This window comes from Pongo pygmaeus, chromosome 10 (genome assembly GCF_028885625.2).
Source record: "Pongo pygmaeus isolate AG05252 chromosome 10, NHGRI_mPonPyg2-v2.0_pri, whole genome shotgun sequence".
Taxonomy (NCBI): Eukaryota; Metazoa; Chordata; class Mammalia; order Primates; family Hominidae; genus Pongo; species Pongo pygmaeus.
The window spans coordinates 93,701,694-93,720,660 of record NC_072383.2 but is presented as its reverse complement, the minus strand read 5'-3'; the positions used below and the strand labels follow the sequence as shown (position 1 = coordinate 93,720,660).

At 37.2% G+C, this 18,967-nt stretch overlaps 1 protein-coding gene and 1 long non-coding RNA gene across 14 annotated transcripts in view; one reads left to right on the top strand and one right to left on the bottom strand.

Moving 5' to 3' along the window:
• Positions 1 to 18,967, bottom strand: part of VEZT (vezatin, adherens junctions transmembrane protein) — an 83,646-nt gene that overhangs the window by 22,510 nt on the left and 42,169 nt on the right. For 6 of the 13 annotated variants that reach the window (XM_054445412.2, XM_054445416.2, XM_054445409.2 and 3 more), the window contains 4 exons: positions 17,850 to 18,025; positions 14,298 to 14,573; positions 10,737 to 10,886; positions 6,057 to 6,204 (listed from right to left, as the gene is read on the bottom strand). In XM_054445412.2, the coding sequence (XP_054301387.1) occupies positions 6,057 to 6,204; positions 10,737 to 10,886; positions 14,298 to 14,573; positions 17,850 to 18,025 (750 nt within the window). The remainder of the gene's footprint in view (positions 1 to 6,056; positions 6,205 to 10,736; positions 10,887 to 14,297; positions 14,574 to 17,849; positions 18,026 to 18,967) is intronic. The other 7 variants (XM_054445413.2, XM_063646584.1, XM_054445411.2 and 4 more) reach the window with 2 other exon arrangements.
• Positions 673 to 5,177, top strand: LOC129010862 (uncharacterized). The gene is made up of 3 exons (XR_008493075.1): positions 673 to 729; positions 799 to 885; positions 5,085 to 5,177. It is a non-coding gene; the product is annotated as an uncharacterized LOC129010862 (long non-coding RNA).

The following is an 18,967-nucleotide window of genomic DNA, read 5'->3' as shown; positions in this document are numbered from 1 at the left end:
ATTTAGATGGCTTTATTAAATGAATTTTAAAATTATGCCAATAATGAATTAAGATAATTTCATGTAAATCTATTTTACCATTAACTTATTTTTTTTTTAAAGTGAGCAAGGCCTAATTTCCTAGTTGCTACAGATGTGATATCTAGGGATTCTTGACTTGCAAGCATACTTGCAAATCTTCTTATTCAACTGTTAAATTTTATGATTACAATGATTTTAATTCTTCTGTTCGTTCAGTCAGAAATGATTTCTTGAGCACCCACGATGTGCCAGGCACTGTTCTAGGTGCAGATAAACAGCAGTGAGCAAAAATGAAGAGTCCCCACTCCGATACAGCTTATATTCAAGTAGAGGGGCACAGATAATAATTTACAAGTAAAAGATACTATTTCCCTTTTGCAGTAATGATTGTCGTGGAAGGAAAAGAAAGATAGTGTTTCTTGGTTGATGGGAAAAATACAGCAAAGAAGGAGAATGGTAAGTGTGTGTGTGTGTGTATGTGTGTGTACACATATGAAAGAGGGGGAGAGAGACAGAAAGCGGGAAGGAGAGAGGAGAAGGGGTTGGCTTGGGGAGGTGTCTAAAAGTGTCACCTGAAGGAAGTGAGCCATGAGATAATCATCAAGGAAGAGAGTTCTAGGGAGCAGGAAGTCAAATGCAAAGTACTGTTGTGGGAGCACACAGGGCATATCTATGGAACAGCAAGAAGCTCAGTACGGCTGGGGCCAGGTAAGCAATGGGGAGCCACTGAAGGGTTCTGAGCAGAAGCGTGACATAATCTGATTTATGCATTAACAGGCCCATACTGGCTGCTGAGTTGACAGATTATAGGAAAATGAGAGTAGAAGTGGAGAAACCAGTAAGGAAGTTACTGCACTATTCCAGGTAAGCATTAATGAGACCACGGTGGTTAGTGGTGGAAGGTGAGCAGCAGATGGACTCTGGATACATTGTGAAAGTAGAACTAACACAATCTCTTGACTGATTGGTATTGAGAGAAAAAGAGTTAACAAGGATGATTCAAGCATGTTGGGTCAAGCTAACTGCAAGAATCAAGTTGATACAGTTTACTGCGGCTTTTTAAAAGACTAAAGGCCAGGCGCAGTGGCTCCCACCTGTAATCCCAGCACTTTGGGAGGCTCAGGTGGGAGGATTACTTGAGGCCAGTAGTTGGGAGACCAGCCTGGGAAACACAGTGAGACCCCTGCCTCTACAAAATATTTTCTTAAAAATTAGTCTGGCATGGTGGCACATAACTGTTGTCCCAGCTACTTGGGAGGCTAAGGTGGGAGTATTGCTTGAGCCCAGGAGTTCAGGGTTACAGTGAGCCACGACTGCACCACTGCACACCAGCTGCATGACTGAGCAAGACCTTGTCTCTAAAGACTAATTTATCATCCAATCACTGTCACATTATCCACTTAAACCAGAACTCAGAAATATGTATTTCTTTTTTCCTGTTTGTTCTTTGGATAAGGAAAGCTCCTCTGGATAAGGAGATAACCATAGCCGATAGGTAAACAGAAAGTTTTGATTTAAAGCATTTCACAATGTGTGCATTTATTTTTCTAGAACAGGAAATAGACGACTTTATAAATTTAAAAAACTAGTTAAAAACATAAAGGAAAAGAGAGGGATAAGGACTCTGTTCTAGGGACTGATTGAGTACCCCTAATCCAAAAATTTGAAATGAATTCCCAAATGCTCTAAAATTTGAAACTTTTTGAGCACCAACATAGCAGTCAAAGGAAATGCTCACTGGAACATTTCAAATTTCAAATTTTTGGATTAGGGATGCTCAACATCAATGTGTAATGCAAATATTCCAAAATCTGAAAAAATCCAAAATCCAAAACACTTCTAGTCTCAAGTATTTTTTATAATAAATTTATTTATTTATTTATTTATTTATTTATTTATTTTGAGACAGAGTTTCGCTCTTGTTGCCCAGGCTGGAGTGCAATGGCAGGATCTCGGCTCACCACAACCTCCGCCTCCTGGGTTCAAGCGATTCTCCTGCCTCAGCCTCCCAAGTGGCTGGGATTACAGGCATGCACCACCACATCCGGCTAATTTTTTGTATTTTTAGTAGAGATGGGGTATCTCCATGTTGGTCAGGCTGGTTGCGAACTCCCAACCTCAGTTGATCTGCCCGCCTTGGCCTCCCAGAGTGCTGGGATTACAGGCGTGAGCCACCGTGCCAGGCCTGGATAAGAAATATTCAACCTGTATTTTATTTATGTCTCCTCAGGCTACAATTCGGAAGTCGCTTTTCTTTCTAAAGGTGCAATACTTGCTATCACTAAACTTTCCTGAGGGGAAGATACGTGAACAATAAAAAATAAATCAAAAATGTATTTTCTTTAGAGGGGACAACACACTTTTAAAAATTTAACTTACAAAATCTATTTTTAAATTTCTTATCTGAATAATGATACGGTGGTAACTACAGAAGGGGGCAATACACAGTTTTTGAACATTACAGGGGTTTTCAACAGTTTGCAAAGTCTATAGAGCTCCTCAAGATAAGGCTCCTTTCAGAGCCTGATAAATGTGGTAACTGTAACACAATTATTGAGTTTGGTTACAGGTTAGTTATATGTAAAAATAAAAGAAATATAAAAATACTATTATAGTTTGATTTGTAAAACACTGTGAGTGAGCAAAAAGAATCTAGCTATAATCACCATTGTTGGAAGGTAGGATGGGGATACAGCAACAAAGAACAAGTCTCACATTTCAGAGCAGGTCATATCAGACAGAATTTTAAAAATCAGCTAACATTTATTAATTGCTTACTCTACACCAGGCACTGAACTGACAAACATCTAATCCTTTGGAGGCAAGCATTGCAATGATCCCATTTTAATAAATACAGAAACAATGATTTGCTCAGGACCACACAGTAGTCAAATAACGGAGCTAGAGTGAAACCTGGAAAATCTGACTCCACAGGGTCCACAATTTCTCTTTGCTGCCTATGCTTAAGCTAGAGTACAATTCAGGATTTAATAAGCTTTTAAAAACAGTACATCAACAGCATAAAGAAATAAATCTCCAAGGCATCTTGATGAGTTAACAAAAAGTAATTTAAAAGGAAATGAAATACTATAATTCTTTCTCCAAGTCCTTCTTAAAGAATAACAGCTATTACCATTTGGGGGTACCCATTATATGTCAAGCCCTGTTCTAGGTATTTAATATGTCTTCTCATTTAATCTAACACCTTATAAGGCAGGGATGGTAACTTCTTTACACAGGTGACATAAGTTCAAAGAATAACTTATTCAAAGGCAAATGGCTAGTCAGTCAGGGCTAAAATATAAACCCAGGTCTGCTCAATTTTCCACATTAAGACTCTCTTAGATCGTACTTTGAAAAAAATCTTTATTTTCCTTAAAGAATAAAGCAAGGTTAGGATATTAAATTTGAAAGGGTGTGAAAGTACCTATAGTCCCACCACCCCAAAGAGTAGCTATATATATCTTGGTATTTTCTCTTTTTTTTTTTTTTTAAACAAGGTTGTGGCCATATTGCATATACACTTATTTATCCTGATTGTTTCACTGGCAACAGATGTTTCTCCAAGTTTTAACAGAATTTTCACAAGCAAGCTGTAGCTGCTACACAATGGTCCACCATGTGGCTCTGGCATGACTCACACAGCCATTCCTCTATTTTTGAACTTTCAGGCAGTGTTCCATTGTGCACTATTATAAACACAAAGTGAATAAGCAGCTTGGTATATAAAGTTTGACTATGTTTAAAATAATTTCCTGCAGTTTGTAGAAGGGGAATTACAAATTCAAAGGATAAATCATTTAAAAGGCTCTTTACATGTCAAGTTGCATTCTGAAACAAATAACTTTAGATAACTGAGGAAAGTACTGCAGCAGCCTAAGTATGAAATGATGGTGGCTGGGACTAGGATGGTGGGGGGGCGGGGGTGGATATGGAAAAAAGTGGATGGGTTTAAAATACATTTTCAAGGTAGAAGTGACATAACAATCTGCTAACAGACTGGATGTGAGTGGGCAAAAAGAGGGACAAAAAAGATGATGTCCAGGTTTTTTGTGGTGCCATTTATTGAGATGGGTTAGAAGGGGAGTAGGAATAAGTCAAAGCAAATGTTACGTAATAGGAAAGAAAGAAAACAAACAAGATAATTAGAACATTTATGTTGATTTAGAAAATATAAAAGATATGGAAGTCAATACAGTCTCAAAACAAAATGGATCTTGATAAATGCTAACAACAATACTTGCACTAATTTTCATGGTATCAAGGGAAGTTTTAAAAACTAAAAACAAAGAAACATCTAAGGAGAGCTTACTAAATACTTAATAGGAACTTAAGACATTTGGATCAATGTCTTAAAAATACTACTGTAGGCTGGGCGTGGTGGCTCATGCCTGTTATCCCAACACTTTGGGAGGCTGATGTGGGCAAACAGTTTGAGCTCAGGAGTTTGAGACCAGCCTGGGCAACATGGCAAAACCCTGTCTCTACAAAAAATACAAAAATTAGCCGGGTGTGGAGGCATGTAACTGTAGTCCCAGCTACTCGGGAGGCTGAGATAGGAGGATCACCTGAGCCTGGGGAGGTTGAGGCTGCAGTGAGCTGTAATTGAGCCACACTGTACTCAAGCCTGGGTGACAGAATGAGACCCTGTCTCAAAAATAATAATAATAATAATAATAATAATTAAAAGAAAAAGAAGAACAAAAAAAATTTGTTTCCAATGTTGGCTGCTACATAATGTCATGAACATACTTTGGGTATATCTTTGGTTACTTTCTGAGATAAATCTGTAAGGGCAAATTAAAATTGCTAGAATAAAGCAATTTTGCTTCATACATGTGTTTGAAGATTGGTATTCACTGCTAAAGTGAACCAGTTTATACTTTCACCATTGGTGTGTGAGGTCTCCCTGAATCTTCAGTGATAATGAAATTACCAACTTTCAATATCCTTGGCAAAATGGTTGGCTTATTATTTTTATTTGTGTTCTTTCATTACTAAAATGAAAAATTTTATATTTATTGGCCATTTGTATTTCTTCTTTTCTTGTTTTTTCTTTTTAGGCTAGTCAAATGAAGCAGCGGGAGTGAAGAAGGAACAAAGAAATCTATAACCAGCTGTGATCGATTCGTTGTAAAATACAACCTCACTGGGACAGCCTGTGTTTCTTTTTTTGTGAACTGTCAGTTCATGCACCCGACTTATCTTCTATAGGTCTTAGACACTTTAGAGTGCTCTGCATAAAAAGAAAAATTAAAACTCTTTGTTATAAATCATTGTAATTTTTCTTGAGCTTGTTTGCATTTAAAGTATGCATTATTTGAAGTCAAAAGTTTACTTTTTTTTTGAGATGGAGTTTTGCTATTGTCACCCAGGCTGGAGTGCAATGGCATGGTCTCAGCTCACTGCAAACTCCGCCTCCCGGGTTCTCCTGCCCAAGCCTCCCATAGGCATGTGACACTGCACCCAGCTAATTTTTGTATTTTTAGTAGAGATGGGGTTTCACCATGTAGGTCAGGCTGGTCTCGAACTCCTGACCTCAGGTGACAGGTGATCCGCCCACCTTGGCCTCCCAAAGTGCTGGGATTACAGGCATGAGCCACCCGGCCAGCCCAAAAGTTTAATTTCTATGTAGCTAAATGTATCCTTTCATGTGGCTTTTGATGTATGAAAAAAAATCTTAAGAATTTTGGAGATAACACATTATCCATGTTTGTTGAAACAAATGGCTAGTTATAAAATCACTCACATTGGCCTCCAATTAAAGTAAATTCACTTATCTCCAAACTCTAATTTAAGGCATTTCTTCAAGCATTTTAAGTATTTGGACGTCAAAATCTAAGGATCTCCTCTTCCAATCTTTATTATGCTCTTGGCTCTTAAAGACAGAGTTACAAACATCACCCGTGCATTTATGATGATGGTAGGCAGCAAACAATGAGTGGAACAAACGCACTATTTACATTCAGAAAGCATAGACACAATCCAAGTGCATCTATTTTTTCTTCAGCCCTTCCCTTCCACAAATGGATTACCTTCAATGCAGGCAGGCTGAAGCCATCTGTAAAGTTATGTGCTTCCTCTTCTGAAATCTGCTCTTCACTAAGTCCAAGGCCCAGCTCTTTAAAAGGCACCACACAGATATAGTTGGTTACATTGTCACTCTCAGAGTTCAGGGGGTAGGTTAAATTAGGTTAAGGCAATCAACAAAGCCTTTTCATGAAAGCATAAAAGATACAGTGAAATTGTCCTATATCACATTTACTAATCTTTTTTCTGAACTTTTGGATGAGGAGATTTACAGCAGTTTTTAAACAAAAATTAATGTTAAATATCTAACATATTAACATAATACCTCAGATATCTTGGATACTTGTGGACACAATTTTTAATGTCTAAAAAATTAACAGTTCAAGTCTTCAAAAGGGTTAAAGTGATACGTTATTTATTTATTTTTTTGAGACGGAGTGTTGCTTTGTCTCCCAGGCTGGAGTGCAGTGGCACCAACCCGGCTCACTGCAACCTCCGCCTTTCAGGTTCAAGCAATTCTCATGTCTCAGCCTCTCGAGTAGCTGGGATTACAGGCATGCGCCACCACACCCAGCTGATTTTTGTATTCTTTTCTAGAGATGATGTTTTGCCATGTTGTCCAGGCTGGTCTCAAACTCCTGGCCTCAAGTGATCTGCCCGCCTCAGCCTCCCAAAGTGCCGGGATTACAGGTGTGAGTCACTGTGCTTGGCTCCGTTATTTTTGACACCTACCATTTGTAGCTGTATTGTGCACTTTACTACGTCATGGTTCAGGGCCCTCACTATGCTATAGTAAATATTCTTTTCCTCTCAGTCTGTGTACTGCAGGACATTATTAGTTGAACGTTATCTGAAATACACAGACTGATACAAGTGGCACCAGGCCTGTTCTATCTAGCTTGTTTGACATAGACTACTGTTAGGTTTCCTCTGCCCTCATCCTTACAGACACATCAAAATCAATAGTGATTTTTTCCTTTAATTATTTTTCTAAATAATTATTGATCGTGAACCATCTTTGCATTTCTAGCATATTCCTATTTGGTCATATTATAATAATCTTTTGATATAATCCAATATTAAATTTATAAATATTCCATTTAAACATTTTGTTTCTCCATTTATGAGACGGGTCTATATTCTTTGTAATACAACACGTTTTGGTATTGAGATTACAGTATTTTCATAAATAAAATGATCTAGGGAAACTTTCTAACCTTTTCTATAGTCTGAAATTTTTTTTAAACTATAAAACCATCTGGATCTGGTAGTTAAAAAATTTTAAATTCACTTTGTTTTTGAATAGGTAATATATTCACAGGATTCAAAATTCATGAGGTATTAAGGGATACAGCAAAAATCACTTTCCACCTCTATTCCTTAGCCATGTAGTTCCACTATCCAAATGCAAAGGCAATTCCTTTTACCAGTACCTTCCAAGATTTTTTATGCATACATACATAAGAGCAAATTCAAATATACATGTGTATCTGGAGATATGTAGGTATATATGCATGCATGTACACAAATACATACATACATATTTATCCCTGTATAAACACACAGTCCCTTTTATGCACAAATTGAAGGATACAATAAATACCAATCTGTGCACTTTGTGATTTTTTTACACTTAATATAACTTGGAGATCCACATTAGAGCACTAAGAACTCTATCATTGTTTTTTAAAAATAGTTTCATATTTTCCATTGTCTACATATAAACCAGGTGTTTTCTTTTTAAAATTGAGTATTCTTTATCCTATGTCCAATCTCTTCAAGTTTTAAAATTCTTCCTAGGTCAATTTTGCAGATTTTGATAAGAAATGAGGCTGGGCTCAGTGGCTCATGCCTATAACAATCCCAGCAATGTGGGATCCCTTGAGCCCAGGTGTTCAAGACCAACCTGGGCAAAATGGTGAAACCCTGTCTCTACAAAATGCAAAAAAATTAGCCAGGTGTGGTAGTGTGTGCCTTGGTTCCAGCTACTCGGGAGGCTAAGGCAGGAGGATCGCATGAGAATGAGACTACAGTGAGCCATGATCATGCCACCACACTGCAGTCTGGGTGACAGAGTGAGACACTGTCTCAAAAGAAACAAAAAGAACCATTTCCCCCTACATGTTCAAAGTTGCTGCTGTGCAGCTGCATATACTATCCCCTTACAGTTATTTTAATGTCTTCTATATCAATGGTTATCACTGTGTTCTCATTACTAATCTTGTATATTTCTGCTCCTTACTTTGATCAGGCAAATAAGGGTTTACATATCTTACTGGTCTTCTCAAAATGATTAGTGGATTCTTTTTTAGTTAAATTTATTAAGGTTTTTTATATGGAGAATATGATCTGGCCCCTGGCTACCTCTGAGTTTCATTTCATACTCTAACCTCCAACTTACCGTGCTCAACTCATGATGGTCTTCTTTCTACACTCCAATCATGCTAAATTCATTCCTGCCACAAGATCTTTCTACTCACTGGTCTATCTAACTGGCATACTCTTCCCCCAGATCTTTCTCAGCATGCAAACCTCAGTTTAAATGCCAGCTCCTCAGAGAGGCCTTCTCTTACCATCTAATAAAAAGCAGCACCCCACCAATCACTCTCTATCCTATTCCCCTGTTTTTTTTCTTCATAGTAACTATTTTATCTGAAGAATCCCACCTGTCCATTTATTATTTTATTTTAGTTTATTTGAGACAGGCTCTCACTCTGTTGCCCAGGCTGGAATGCAGTGGCTGAAACACAGCTCGCTGCAGCCTTGACCTTTTGGGCTCAAGGAATCCTGCTGTCTCAGCCTCCGAAGTAGCTGGGACTGCGGGTGTGTGCCACCATGCAGCTAATTTAAAAGAATTTTTTTTGTTTTTAAGAGACAAGGTCTCACTATATTGCCCAGGCTGGTCTCAAACTCCTGGGCTCAAGCAATCCTCCTACCTCAGCCTCTGAAAGTGCTGGGGTTACTGGCATGAGCCACTGTACCAAGCTCATATTTTATTGATTATTTCATCTACTAGAAGGTAAGCTCCACGAGAATAAGGATCTTGTCTATCTTGTTCACTGCTAGGTCCCCAGTTTCTAGAAAAATGACTGGCACAAAGAACTCATACAGTCTGTAGTCTTTGATAGGCTAACCCTCTCACTCCCTACCCTACACTGAACTACAAGCTCCATAAGGCAGGCATCATGTCTATTACGTTTACCACTGTATGTCTAGTGATTAGCATATTGCCTGGCAGTCTGTGCTCAATAAATATTCACTGAATGACCAACAGTTCACATGCCACACTGTCATATCTCTATTTCTTTCCATATGTCTTTGCTTCCTTCTATCTGGAATGCAGACTCTTATCCTCATGGCCAACTTCTATTCATTCTCTGAAGCTCAACTTAGATGTCACCTCCCTGAAAGCATTCTCTGACCCCATAAACCGAGTATGTTGTCCTGCTATGTTGGAAGGCACCCATGGCACTTATATTATATTATGAATACTGATTTCTCTATTGATCACATTCAAAAGTCTTTAGAAGTAGGTAGTACATATTTTTACTCAGTTTGCCTAGCACCTGGAAGAATGGTTGACCTATAGCAGACCGGCATTTAGGCAATGGGGAATAAAATGGAAAAGTTCTTAATAAAAATTAAAATGCTTTCTCTCCATTTCATATATATGTGAAATTTCCACATATATATAGAGAGAGAGAGACAAAAATGGTTTCAGGTCATAAGTCCTACAATCAAGACACAACTTCATCCGTTAGTAGCTGTATGATACTGCACAAGTCGCCTAACCTCTATTTTAGTTTTCTCATAAAATGGAGACAAGAAAATCTAGCTATAAAGGTTTGTATAAGGATATGATAGAACATAAAGCACCCTGTAAACTTTAAGTATTATATTTATCAGTGCTACAATACCCAGCATTCTGAAGTGGCAAAGTTGTCTTTTTGCCTTCTGTTTAGTCAGGATTTAACTTATCTATATGTCTTTACTAAAATAAAGCTCTTATATGCATTTTCTGGCTAATAGAACTAATTTCCTATTTTAATAAATTTAAGTGACAGACTTATTGTCATGCAGTCTTTGGGTGCTTACTGTATGCTAGATGATGTCTGATCACTTTACATGCATTAACTCATTTGATCCTAACAAAAATCCAATAAGGAAGATGATGTTATTATTGCCATTTTAAACACGACTAAGCAAGGTATAGAGAGGTTAAAAAAGTTGCTTAAAGTCACTTAGGAAGTAACTGATACACAGCCAGTGTTTGAACTTTGCCATTCTGCTCCTAGAACCTGTTTTTTTGAAAAGGGAAGGATTTCCAGTTGCCAGTTTATTAACATGCCATGATGCAAATCTGCCATGTTGAGAAATTTGTTTAAAATCTCAGACCTAGCAAAGCCAAGCTCTTTTGACTTCATTCTTTGGATGAGTAAAGGAAGAGACTTCAAGTTTTTTCCTTGTTTAAAAAGCAGCCACACAAGAACAGAACTTTCTTCCTGTCTGTTATTGTCATTCCCCCAGGAATGCATTTCCAGTTTTAACATAGAAGTGATGATGGAAATTAGCTTCAAAATAGGCAATCTCACTTTACAGTAAACTTTCACAGGATACAACCATAATATCTACATTCAGGACTCCAGAAACATTGCCTAGTTTCATTTATAAACAGAAAAGGATATTTTTTCAGCATATATAGGGTAGCTAGCCTTGCTGCTTGGAAGTTGGCTCTTAGAGTTCGGTAGACAGCTTTCCGAAGACCGATGAGATGCTGACTTGGATGCTGTCCAGCTTTATTAAATGGGCAAGCAGCACTGACCCTGTCAAGCAAACTTGAAAAGTAAAATGTGATACAACTGTACAGGTGTCCTAAAGTTTTTGTTTCCTAAATCCACAACTCTATTAAATGTAGAAAACAAATTCCTCTTTCATGATCTTCACTAGAAAATGATTATACATATGTCAACTCAGGTCTCATAAAATAGTCATTTCTGTGACTAGATAGATATATATATGTATATATAGACAACCACTAAAAAAAAAGACAAATAAAAAATTAACATCTCAAAGAGCAAAGGCTTCCTCTGATGTGGGGAAACAATGGATTCTGGCTAAGATATAACAGAAATGTAGAAATATTTATTAAGAATTCACATCTTTTTTACATAGACACTACGCTTGCTAACATATATTAGAGAAGAGCTACTTTATATTCAGTTTTCAAAACGTGTATCCATAGGAAGTATGAAGATCTTAATTATAAACACTTAAATTCTTAATATACATTTACATATGTTCATTACATATGTTCACTGATCATATTTTGGTCACTTGTACAGAAAAAATACTGTATAGAAATAAATTCTGTACATTCATAAAAGTAGGGTAAAATTACTTACCCACCTGCTGCCACTGGCACTTACCTACTCAAAATGAAGTAGGGGACGTGGAAAGATAACAGGACCAGTGGCCAACAGGGGAATGCAAGTAGAAAGGCAAAGTAAGGGTTACTGCATAGTAGCATAGCTACTCTCAAAGCTGTTCAAGAGGAAGCACATTTCATGGCACTTCCCATAAGATTAATGGGGAGTACCTAATTTGTAACAATGACATACAATGTATTACATTTCATAACTTACAGTATGCATGAGTAAATACCTGGTTATCAGATAAATTTTTTCACCTAACCAGTAATCTTTCCCAACAGTAAAACAAAATATTGGCATTTGTAAATTGCTTATACTATAACCACAAAGCTATAAAACAACACACCTCACTCAAAACTTTAAAAATGTTAAACCATACTAATGTATTCAGGTATTAAAAATCTATAAAAAGCAAATTTTAAAAAATCTATAAAAAGCAGAGGATAATGACTGATAGGCTTATGTTAAGACAAGGGAATGAAGGCAAAAAAGGTTTCAATTATTTGTGAGAGAGGACAATTTGAGGCAGAAACAAAACAGCATTCATGATTTCAAGATATGGCACTACTGCTTGTGCTCCATTTTACCAAATCAGTTTTAAAAACTAATTTTGAAAATGTCTAAAAAATTATGATTCAAGACTTATTATTCATTTTTCAACCCATTATCCAGTTAGAGACAAAGGAAGCACAATTTCTTCCAATACTTATTCTCCCCGTCTGTCATCTGAATGGGTATTAGTCATAATCTGGAGGTAAATCATGTCTAACTGGCCCACTTTACCTCTTCATGCAAATTCCATGGGGACAGATAAAGTTGGAAAATGACACAAGGCACAGAATCCTCTATACATGCCTAACCATTAGTTGAACACAAAGCCACTTTGTTTAACCATTAAGTCCTCTCAATAAAATAAAAAGGAACTTTATTACTTTTTTTTTTTTTTTTTTGAAACGGAGTCTCGCTCTGTTGTCCAAGGCTGGAGGGCAGTGGCGCGATCTCGGCTCACTGCAAGCTCCGCCTTCCGGGTTCACGCCATTCTCCTGCCTCAGCCTCCCGGGTAGCTGGGACTACAGGCGCCCGCCACCACGGCCGGCTAATTTCTTTTTGTATTTTTAGTAGAGACGGGGTTTCACCGTGTTAGCCAGGATAGCTACGATCTCCTGACCTCGTGATTCGCCTGCCTCGGCCTCTCAAAGTGCTGGGATTACAGGCGTGAGCCACCGCGTCCGGCCGGAACTGTTACTTATTTTAAGCATGATTTTTTTAAACTTTTAAAATTTGACACTTAAACAACTTAAAAACGTGCTATCCTTTAAGTCAATAAGAAGTAGACTTCAACTAATGGAAGGACAAAAATCAACAGATGCTAAGAACTTTTATACTTTTTTCTTTTGAGACCAAGTCTATTGCCCAGCCTAGACAGAATCTGTTGTCTCCAGTTCTGTTGCCCAAACTGGAGTGCAGTGGCATAATATTGGCTCACTACAGCCTCAACCTCCTAGGGTTTAAGCAATCCTCACGCTTCAGCCTCCTGAGTAGCTGGGACTACAGGTGTGTGCCACCACATCTGGCTAATTTTTTATTATTTGTAGAGATGGGGTTTCACTAGACTGCCTAGGCTAGTCTTGAACTCCTGGGCTCAAGCGATCCTCATGCCTCGACCTCCCAAAGTGCTGGGATTATGGGTGTGAGCCATTGTGCCTGGCTGACTTTTATACTTTGCTTGAGAAGAAAGAGAAATTATAAAATCCGTCTTATGTTTTGGGATTGTGTGTAGAACACAAAAGAGTAAAGAACAAGATAACTACTGGGATTCTTCCATTTCTCTCTTCCACGATTTTTTAGAAACAGTGTTTATCTCAAGATTGTGTAGTGTTCTAGAACAGAACAGAGTGAAGGATGCGATGGCTACCAGAGGTTCTTCACTCCCTCTTTTCATGATTTTCTAGATACGACTAATTAAGAGCTATGAATGTTCTTCACTATATGCTTACTTTCTCCTACTTATAGACTGCAAAAGTTACATAGGTTATATAAATTATTAAATATACTAGCACACAACTGTCATCTGTTAGTGTTTGGCAGGTGTCCAGTGTACTGCAAGCTGGGTTTAGAATCAGATGGAATGGATATGAATATTTACCATTTATAATTCTATGCCTTTAGTTGTATGCAAAAGTGACTAGCACAGTATATGGAATATAGCTGGTGCTCAATAAATGTAACTTTCCCTTTAATAATAGATTAAGTAGCAAGTATATCCTACAGCTTAATATACTTACAGCTAGACTGGTGAATATTTAATTTCCTGTAAGAATGGAAAACATCACTATTTGCATGATATTCTGAGAGTATCAGTGCTGTAATATCTGCTAATATTTACCTAAACAGTTATTAGTACATGTCAAGAATTTTCAAAATGCATTTATAGCAGATACATCTATCATAAAGAAGGCATTTGAAAGGGAGTAATGGGAGCAAGCATTTACTGGGTAACTACTGCACGTTAGGTTCAGTATTAGACACTCTCCATATATTATCTCATATAATCACATGGTAACATACAGAAATAATCATGATCTCTAAAGTACTTTAGTTCCTCAAAGCAGATAAGCAGAATCATACTACATATTAAATCTAGCACATAATGTATTTATTCCTTCACTTAGCAGTTAATTGACTTTAGTAAGTACTAAAGAGAAAAGCACTTTTTTTTCCTATAAATGCAACATAGAAATGAAAATAGGTAATAAATATTCTCCTTTATGGAGTAGAAAATAATCATTTAAGAAATAAAATAAAAAATGAACTCACAGTGTAAATCCTCTGGAAATCACTTCGGTTTCTTGAATGAGACGTAAAGCTTTTCTCACGAGGTTAGTAAAAGCTCGGCTGTTTGTGGCCATATCTTCCAAATGAACACTGTATTTTTTTAGGGTCACTTGTAGTTTGGCTGTCCTCCATAATCTCAAAGCTCTTATGACCAGATACACAAATAGAATCACTCCCCATACCAGCCAGGAAGACACAATCCACCAAGTGGGAAGCATAACGAGCAAGCTAATGAAGGCAAATAGCATTGAGAGATCCCTGGGAACAAGAAAGGAAGAAAATGATATGCATCAGATTAGAGAAAGAAAGATGAATTACTTTAATCAGTAAAAACAAAATTTAAGTTTAGGTTTACTAAATAAATAAAATGCTAGCTTCTTTGTAAAGCATAACTTAAAAATATATGACATTTAAGAAGGTGATGTGAAAGATTTTTAAAATACCTCACAACTAGACAATAGTGCTTAGGTATTAACATCTGAGCTGATAAGTTTAGGTAAGAAAACAGGTATCTTCTGGAATCAGGTAAAGCTGATTTCACAAAAGAAACTCAAAGAAATTCTCTGTAGGTGCTGGCTGAATGCTGGGCAGAACCAACAAAAGGCCTCTACATTTCCTACGTATACAGAATCTGGAGCTAGAAATACCACCCGTCGCCTGCAGGATAAAATCAAACTTCATTAGCTCAGTCTTCAAAATCCTTCAGAAGTTGGCCCAGAACATGTCTTGAGTCAGATCAGCATCCCAGCCCTCAACTCCAAGCATTGTAAACCAGAACATCTCTTCCTTCTCTTTCCTTTTTGCCTGGTGTCATCTTATATTTAATACCAAAATCCTATTCGTTCACACCTTCCTCTGACACCAAGTCTTCTGTGAAGATTTTACCAAAAGATTGAAATAGTTACTTCTAAGTTTAGCCAACCCCTCTTCTGTGACCCCAAAGAAATTGCTACATTTCTCTTTACGACATTAATAAAAATGATAATAAATATAACAATAGGCATCTTCTGAAACCACTTTTAAAAAAATATAAATATGGAATCCTTAACCTAAAAAGCAAATTAGAGATTTTAAAATCCAATTTTATAGATTTAAAAGTAAAAATACTATTTCAGAGATATTATAAATCCCTTTTCCTAAAATCAAACTTTATTTGCATAGAAACACATACTATATCAAGAATATGTACACATTTTTCCAATTAGAAATGATACACGCTTGATGAGTAATTGTTTGAATAAAGTCCTCTAATTTTAAATAATCATCATCATTAATTTGGAATATACATACTTACCACAGACCATGATATGGACAAGGTTTGTACTTTTATACTGCTTTAATTGAAATAAAAATATGTACACATTTTTAAATTCACATCAATTACAAGTCTAACAGACTAAAATACATCTTTAAAGCAATGAATGCTTTGGTGAAAATGTGTATATATAAGAAAGAGGGGGCCAGGCACAGTGGCTCACGCCTGTAATCTCAGCAATTTGAGAGGCACAAGTGGGAGGACCACTTGAGCCCAGGAGTTCGAGACCAGACTGGGCAACACAGTGGGACTCCTTCTCTACAAAAAATTTAAAAATTAGCTGGGTGTGGTGGCATGCATCCGTAGTCCTAGCTATTCAGGAGGCTGAGGTGGAAGGATCACTTGAGCAGGCTGCAGTAAGCTGAGATCACGCCACTGCACTCCAGCCTGGGTGACAAAGCAGGACCTTGTCTCAAAAAAAAAAAAAAGAAAAGAAAAGAAAAGAAAGAGGGGAGTATAAGGGGGATGTGTCTGAGAATAGCTGAAAAACATCAGCAATATTTGGAAAGAGTTATAATAATCATATTGCAAAGAAAATCACATGCAATTTCTTATTAAATATTTGCCCTGGCCAGGTGCAGGGCTCGCGCCTGTAATCCCAGCACTTTGGGAGGCTGAGGCAGGCAGATCACTTGAGTACAGGAATTCAAGACCAGCCTGGGCAACATGGCAAAACCCTGTCTCTGCAAAAAACACAAAAATTAGCCAGGTGTGGTGGCATGCTCCTATAGTCCCAGGTACTTGGGAGGTTAGGGTGGGTGGATCACTTGAGTCTAGGAGGCCGAGGTTGCAGTGAGCTGAGATCACACCACTGTACTCCAGCCTGAGCAACAGAGTAAGACCCTGTCTCAAAAAATAAGTAAATAAATAAATATTTGCCCTAATTTCCTTTAGAATCCTTTACTTTTTAGATAATACTGGTAATACCATAAAACAAAATCTCATCGGATACTTTTATATGTTAATAGTAAACTCTAAAATCATTTATAGGTCTCATAGTTGCTTGATTATATTTGTGAGTAAAGGAAACTTAGTAAAGTAGTAAATTCTTAAAACCTATGGTTCCTTCTATCAGCTCCTTAAATTCTCATATTTTTTGAAGGATAAGATGCTTTACTTCTTCATGATCATATCTGAGTGACTGCAGAATGAAGCATTTGTCGGTGTGACAGGGAAGACATAAAAACAGAACCTTGAGGCCAATGAATGTAACTGCCTATATAACTTGAACAGTTTGAACAGTGATTTAGTGTACTTCTTGATTCATTCCTCCCTTCTATGTCAAATTTAACAAAGTACTTTAACAGGAAGAAGACATTAATAATTTTTTGTATATAATCCCTTTTTGCTACACATTCTTTTTTTTCTTTTAACAGATTATTGCTTGGGACTTCTGCTCTAGACCCAAATAGTTCAAGAGGTTGAAAAGTTTTAGGATGGTCTGAATCATCAAATCATGTTCCCTGTGATCTTTTCTCAGCCAATACAGCCAGAATCAACTGTCTGCCTCCATGTCCCATCCTATTCTTGGTGTCTCTACAATATAGTTACGATAAAACCTATTAATTATAAAGAAACACAAAGAAGGTTAGGTTTGCATGCACACATGTGAATAGGTATATGGGTAAAAGAAATTCTTTTTTCCCCTTAGAGACAGGGTCTTGCTTTGCTGCTCAGGCTGGAGAGCAGTGGTGTGATCACGGCTCACTGCACTCTGCAACTGCTGGGCTCAAGGAATCCTCCCATTATCAGTCTCCCAAGGACCTAGGTCTACAGACATATGCCACCATACCTGAACTCATTTTTTTATGTTTTGTAGAGATGGGGTTTTGCTATGTTGCCCAGGCTGGTCTCAAACTCTTGGCCTTAAGCAATCCTACCACCTCAGCCACCCAAAGTGTTGGGATTACAGGCATGAGGCACTGCACCTGGTAGAGTAACTTTTTGGCACTTGTTATACCCATTTGCTAGGTTGCTGAGCACAGAACTAATTTTAATGAGCTGGAAGTATATAATAACCAAATTGGATTTTTTTCCCTAGCTTCATTTTAAATAGTATTTACTTTAGAAAGGCACCTTTTCCCCCATATTGTTACTTTAATTGTACTGCTAAATGTATGGAATGTTTTTGCCTTTACAATGGAGAGCATGATGATGGGTTTCCTCTGCTAATACTCTATATGTAAGCAGTCAAAGAATAGGTGTTTTCTGGACAGTACCAAATATTAGGGGTTGCCAGGGAGCAAAGTGTTGGAAGGTGTCCATTTTCCTGTTGTTGAGATTGCCCTGCAGACAGGATACTGGGATCAAGTAGCTCAATCAGCTCCACATCCTCTTGTAACAGGACTTCCTGTTGCAGGATGGTATGTAATGAGTCGAGTCGGAATCCAATATCCTTGCCATTAAAATACCAGAAGAGAGGCATTAACACATATATAATACTGCATTGAATGCTAAGCTCCTAATGTACTAATAAAATTTGGTGGTGTTTATTTTCAGAAGATACTTCAAGAATAAACAACAGTCCAATCTACCTTCAGTATGATAGATCGGTTTTATTTTCACTGTAAATGTGAAACAATAGAGGTTGAGACAGACATTATTGAGCCATCAGATGTAAAATATAAATTTTTAATAACAAGATGTAAAGTAATTACAGATTAACAAACCTTTCTAGTTAAGCCTAATTGATTAAATTGCTAGGGCACAACATGGAAAATATAATCCTATAACATAAAAGATGCTGTCCCTGAAGCTGTAACAATATAGCCAATATTTAAGAATTTTATTAGCAGGATCAAGGCCTCCTAAAAATGGATATTCAGATATTTTAAAATACACTACTAAGGAATGCAATGTAAAATCACACTAACATTTGCATAGCACTTTATAGTTTACAAAATGCCTTCACATATACCAGCTCATTTATTTCTCCTTCTCTTCTTTCTATTCATCTATCAAGGAATATCTTCTATAAGCCAAGCATCAGGCTTGACACTGAAGACACAAAATGAAAAAGATATACAAGTCTCTATTCTTAAAGAGTTCGTAGTTTAATTAAGAGACCCAAAAAGTAAACAGTTGCAATATAACATGCAAAGGAGTGTAATGAAATACACCTAGAGTACTATGAAAATGGCATAGAGGGACCAAGCCTGTAATGAAGTCAGAGGAAGTAAAAGAGGTGAAGCCTGAGCTAAGTTTCAAAGGATGAACAAAAACTGACCAGACAAAGGAGTTGGAGAAGTGGGATGGTACAGGATAAAAGCCTTTCTAATTTGGGGAAGTGTGAGTCGTCGATATTAGATGATATTATTAATAGACTGTGCACAGAGTG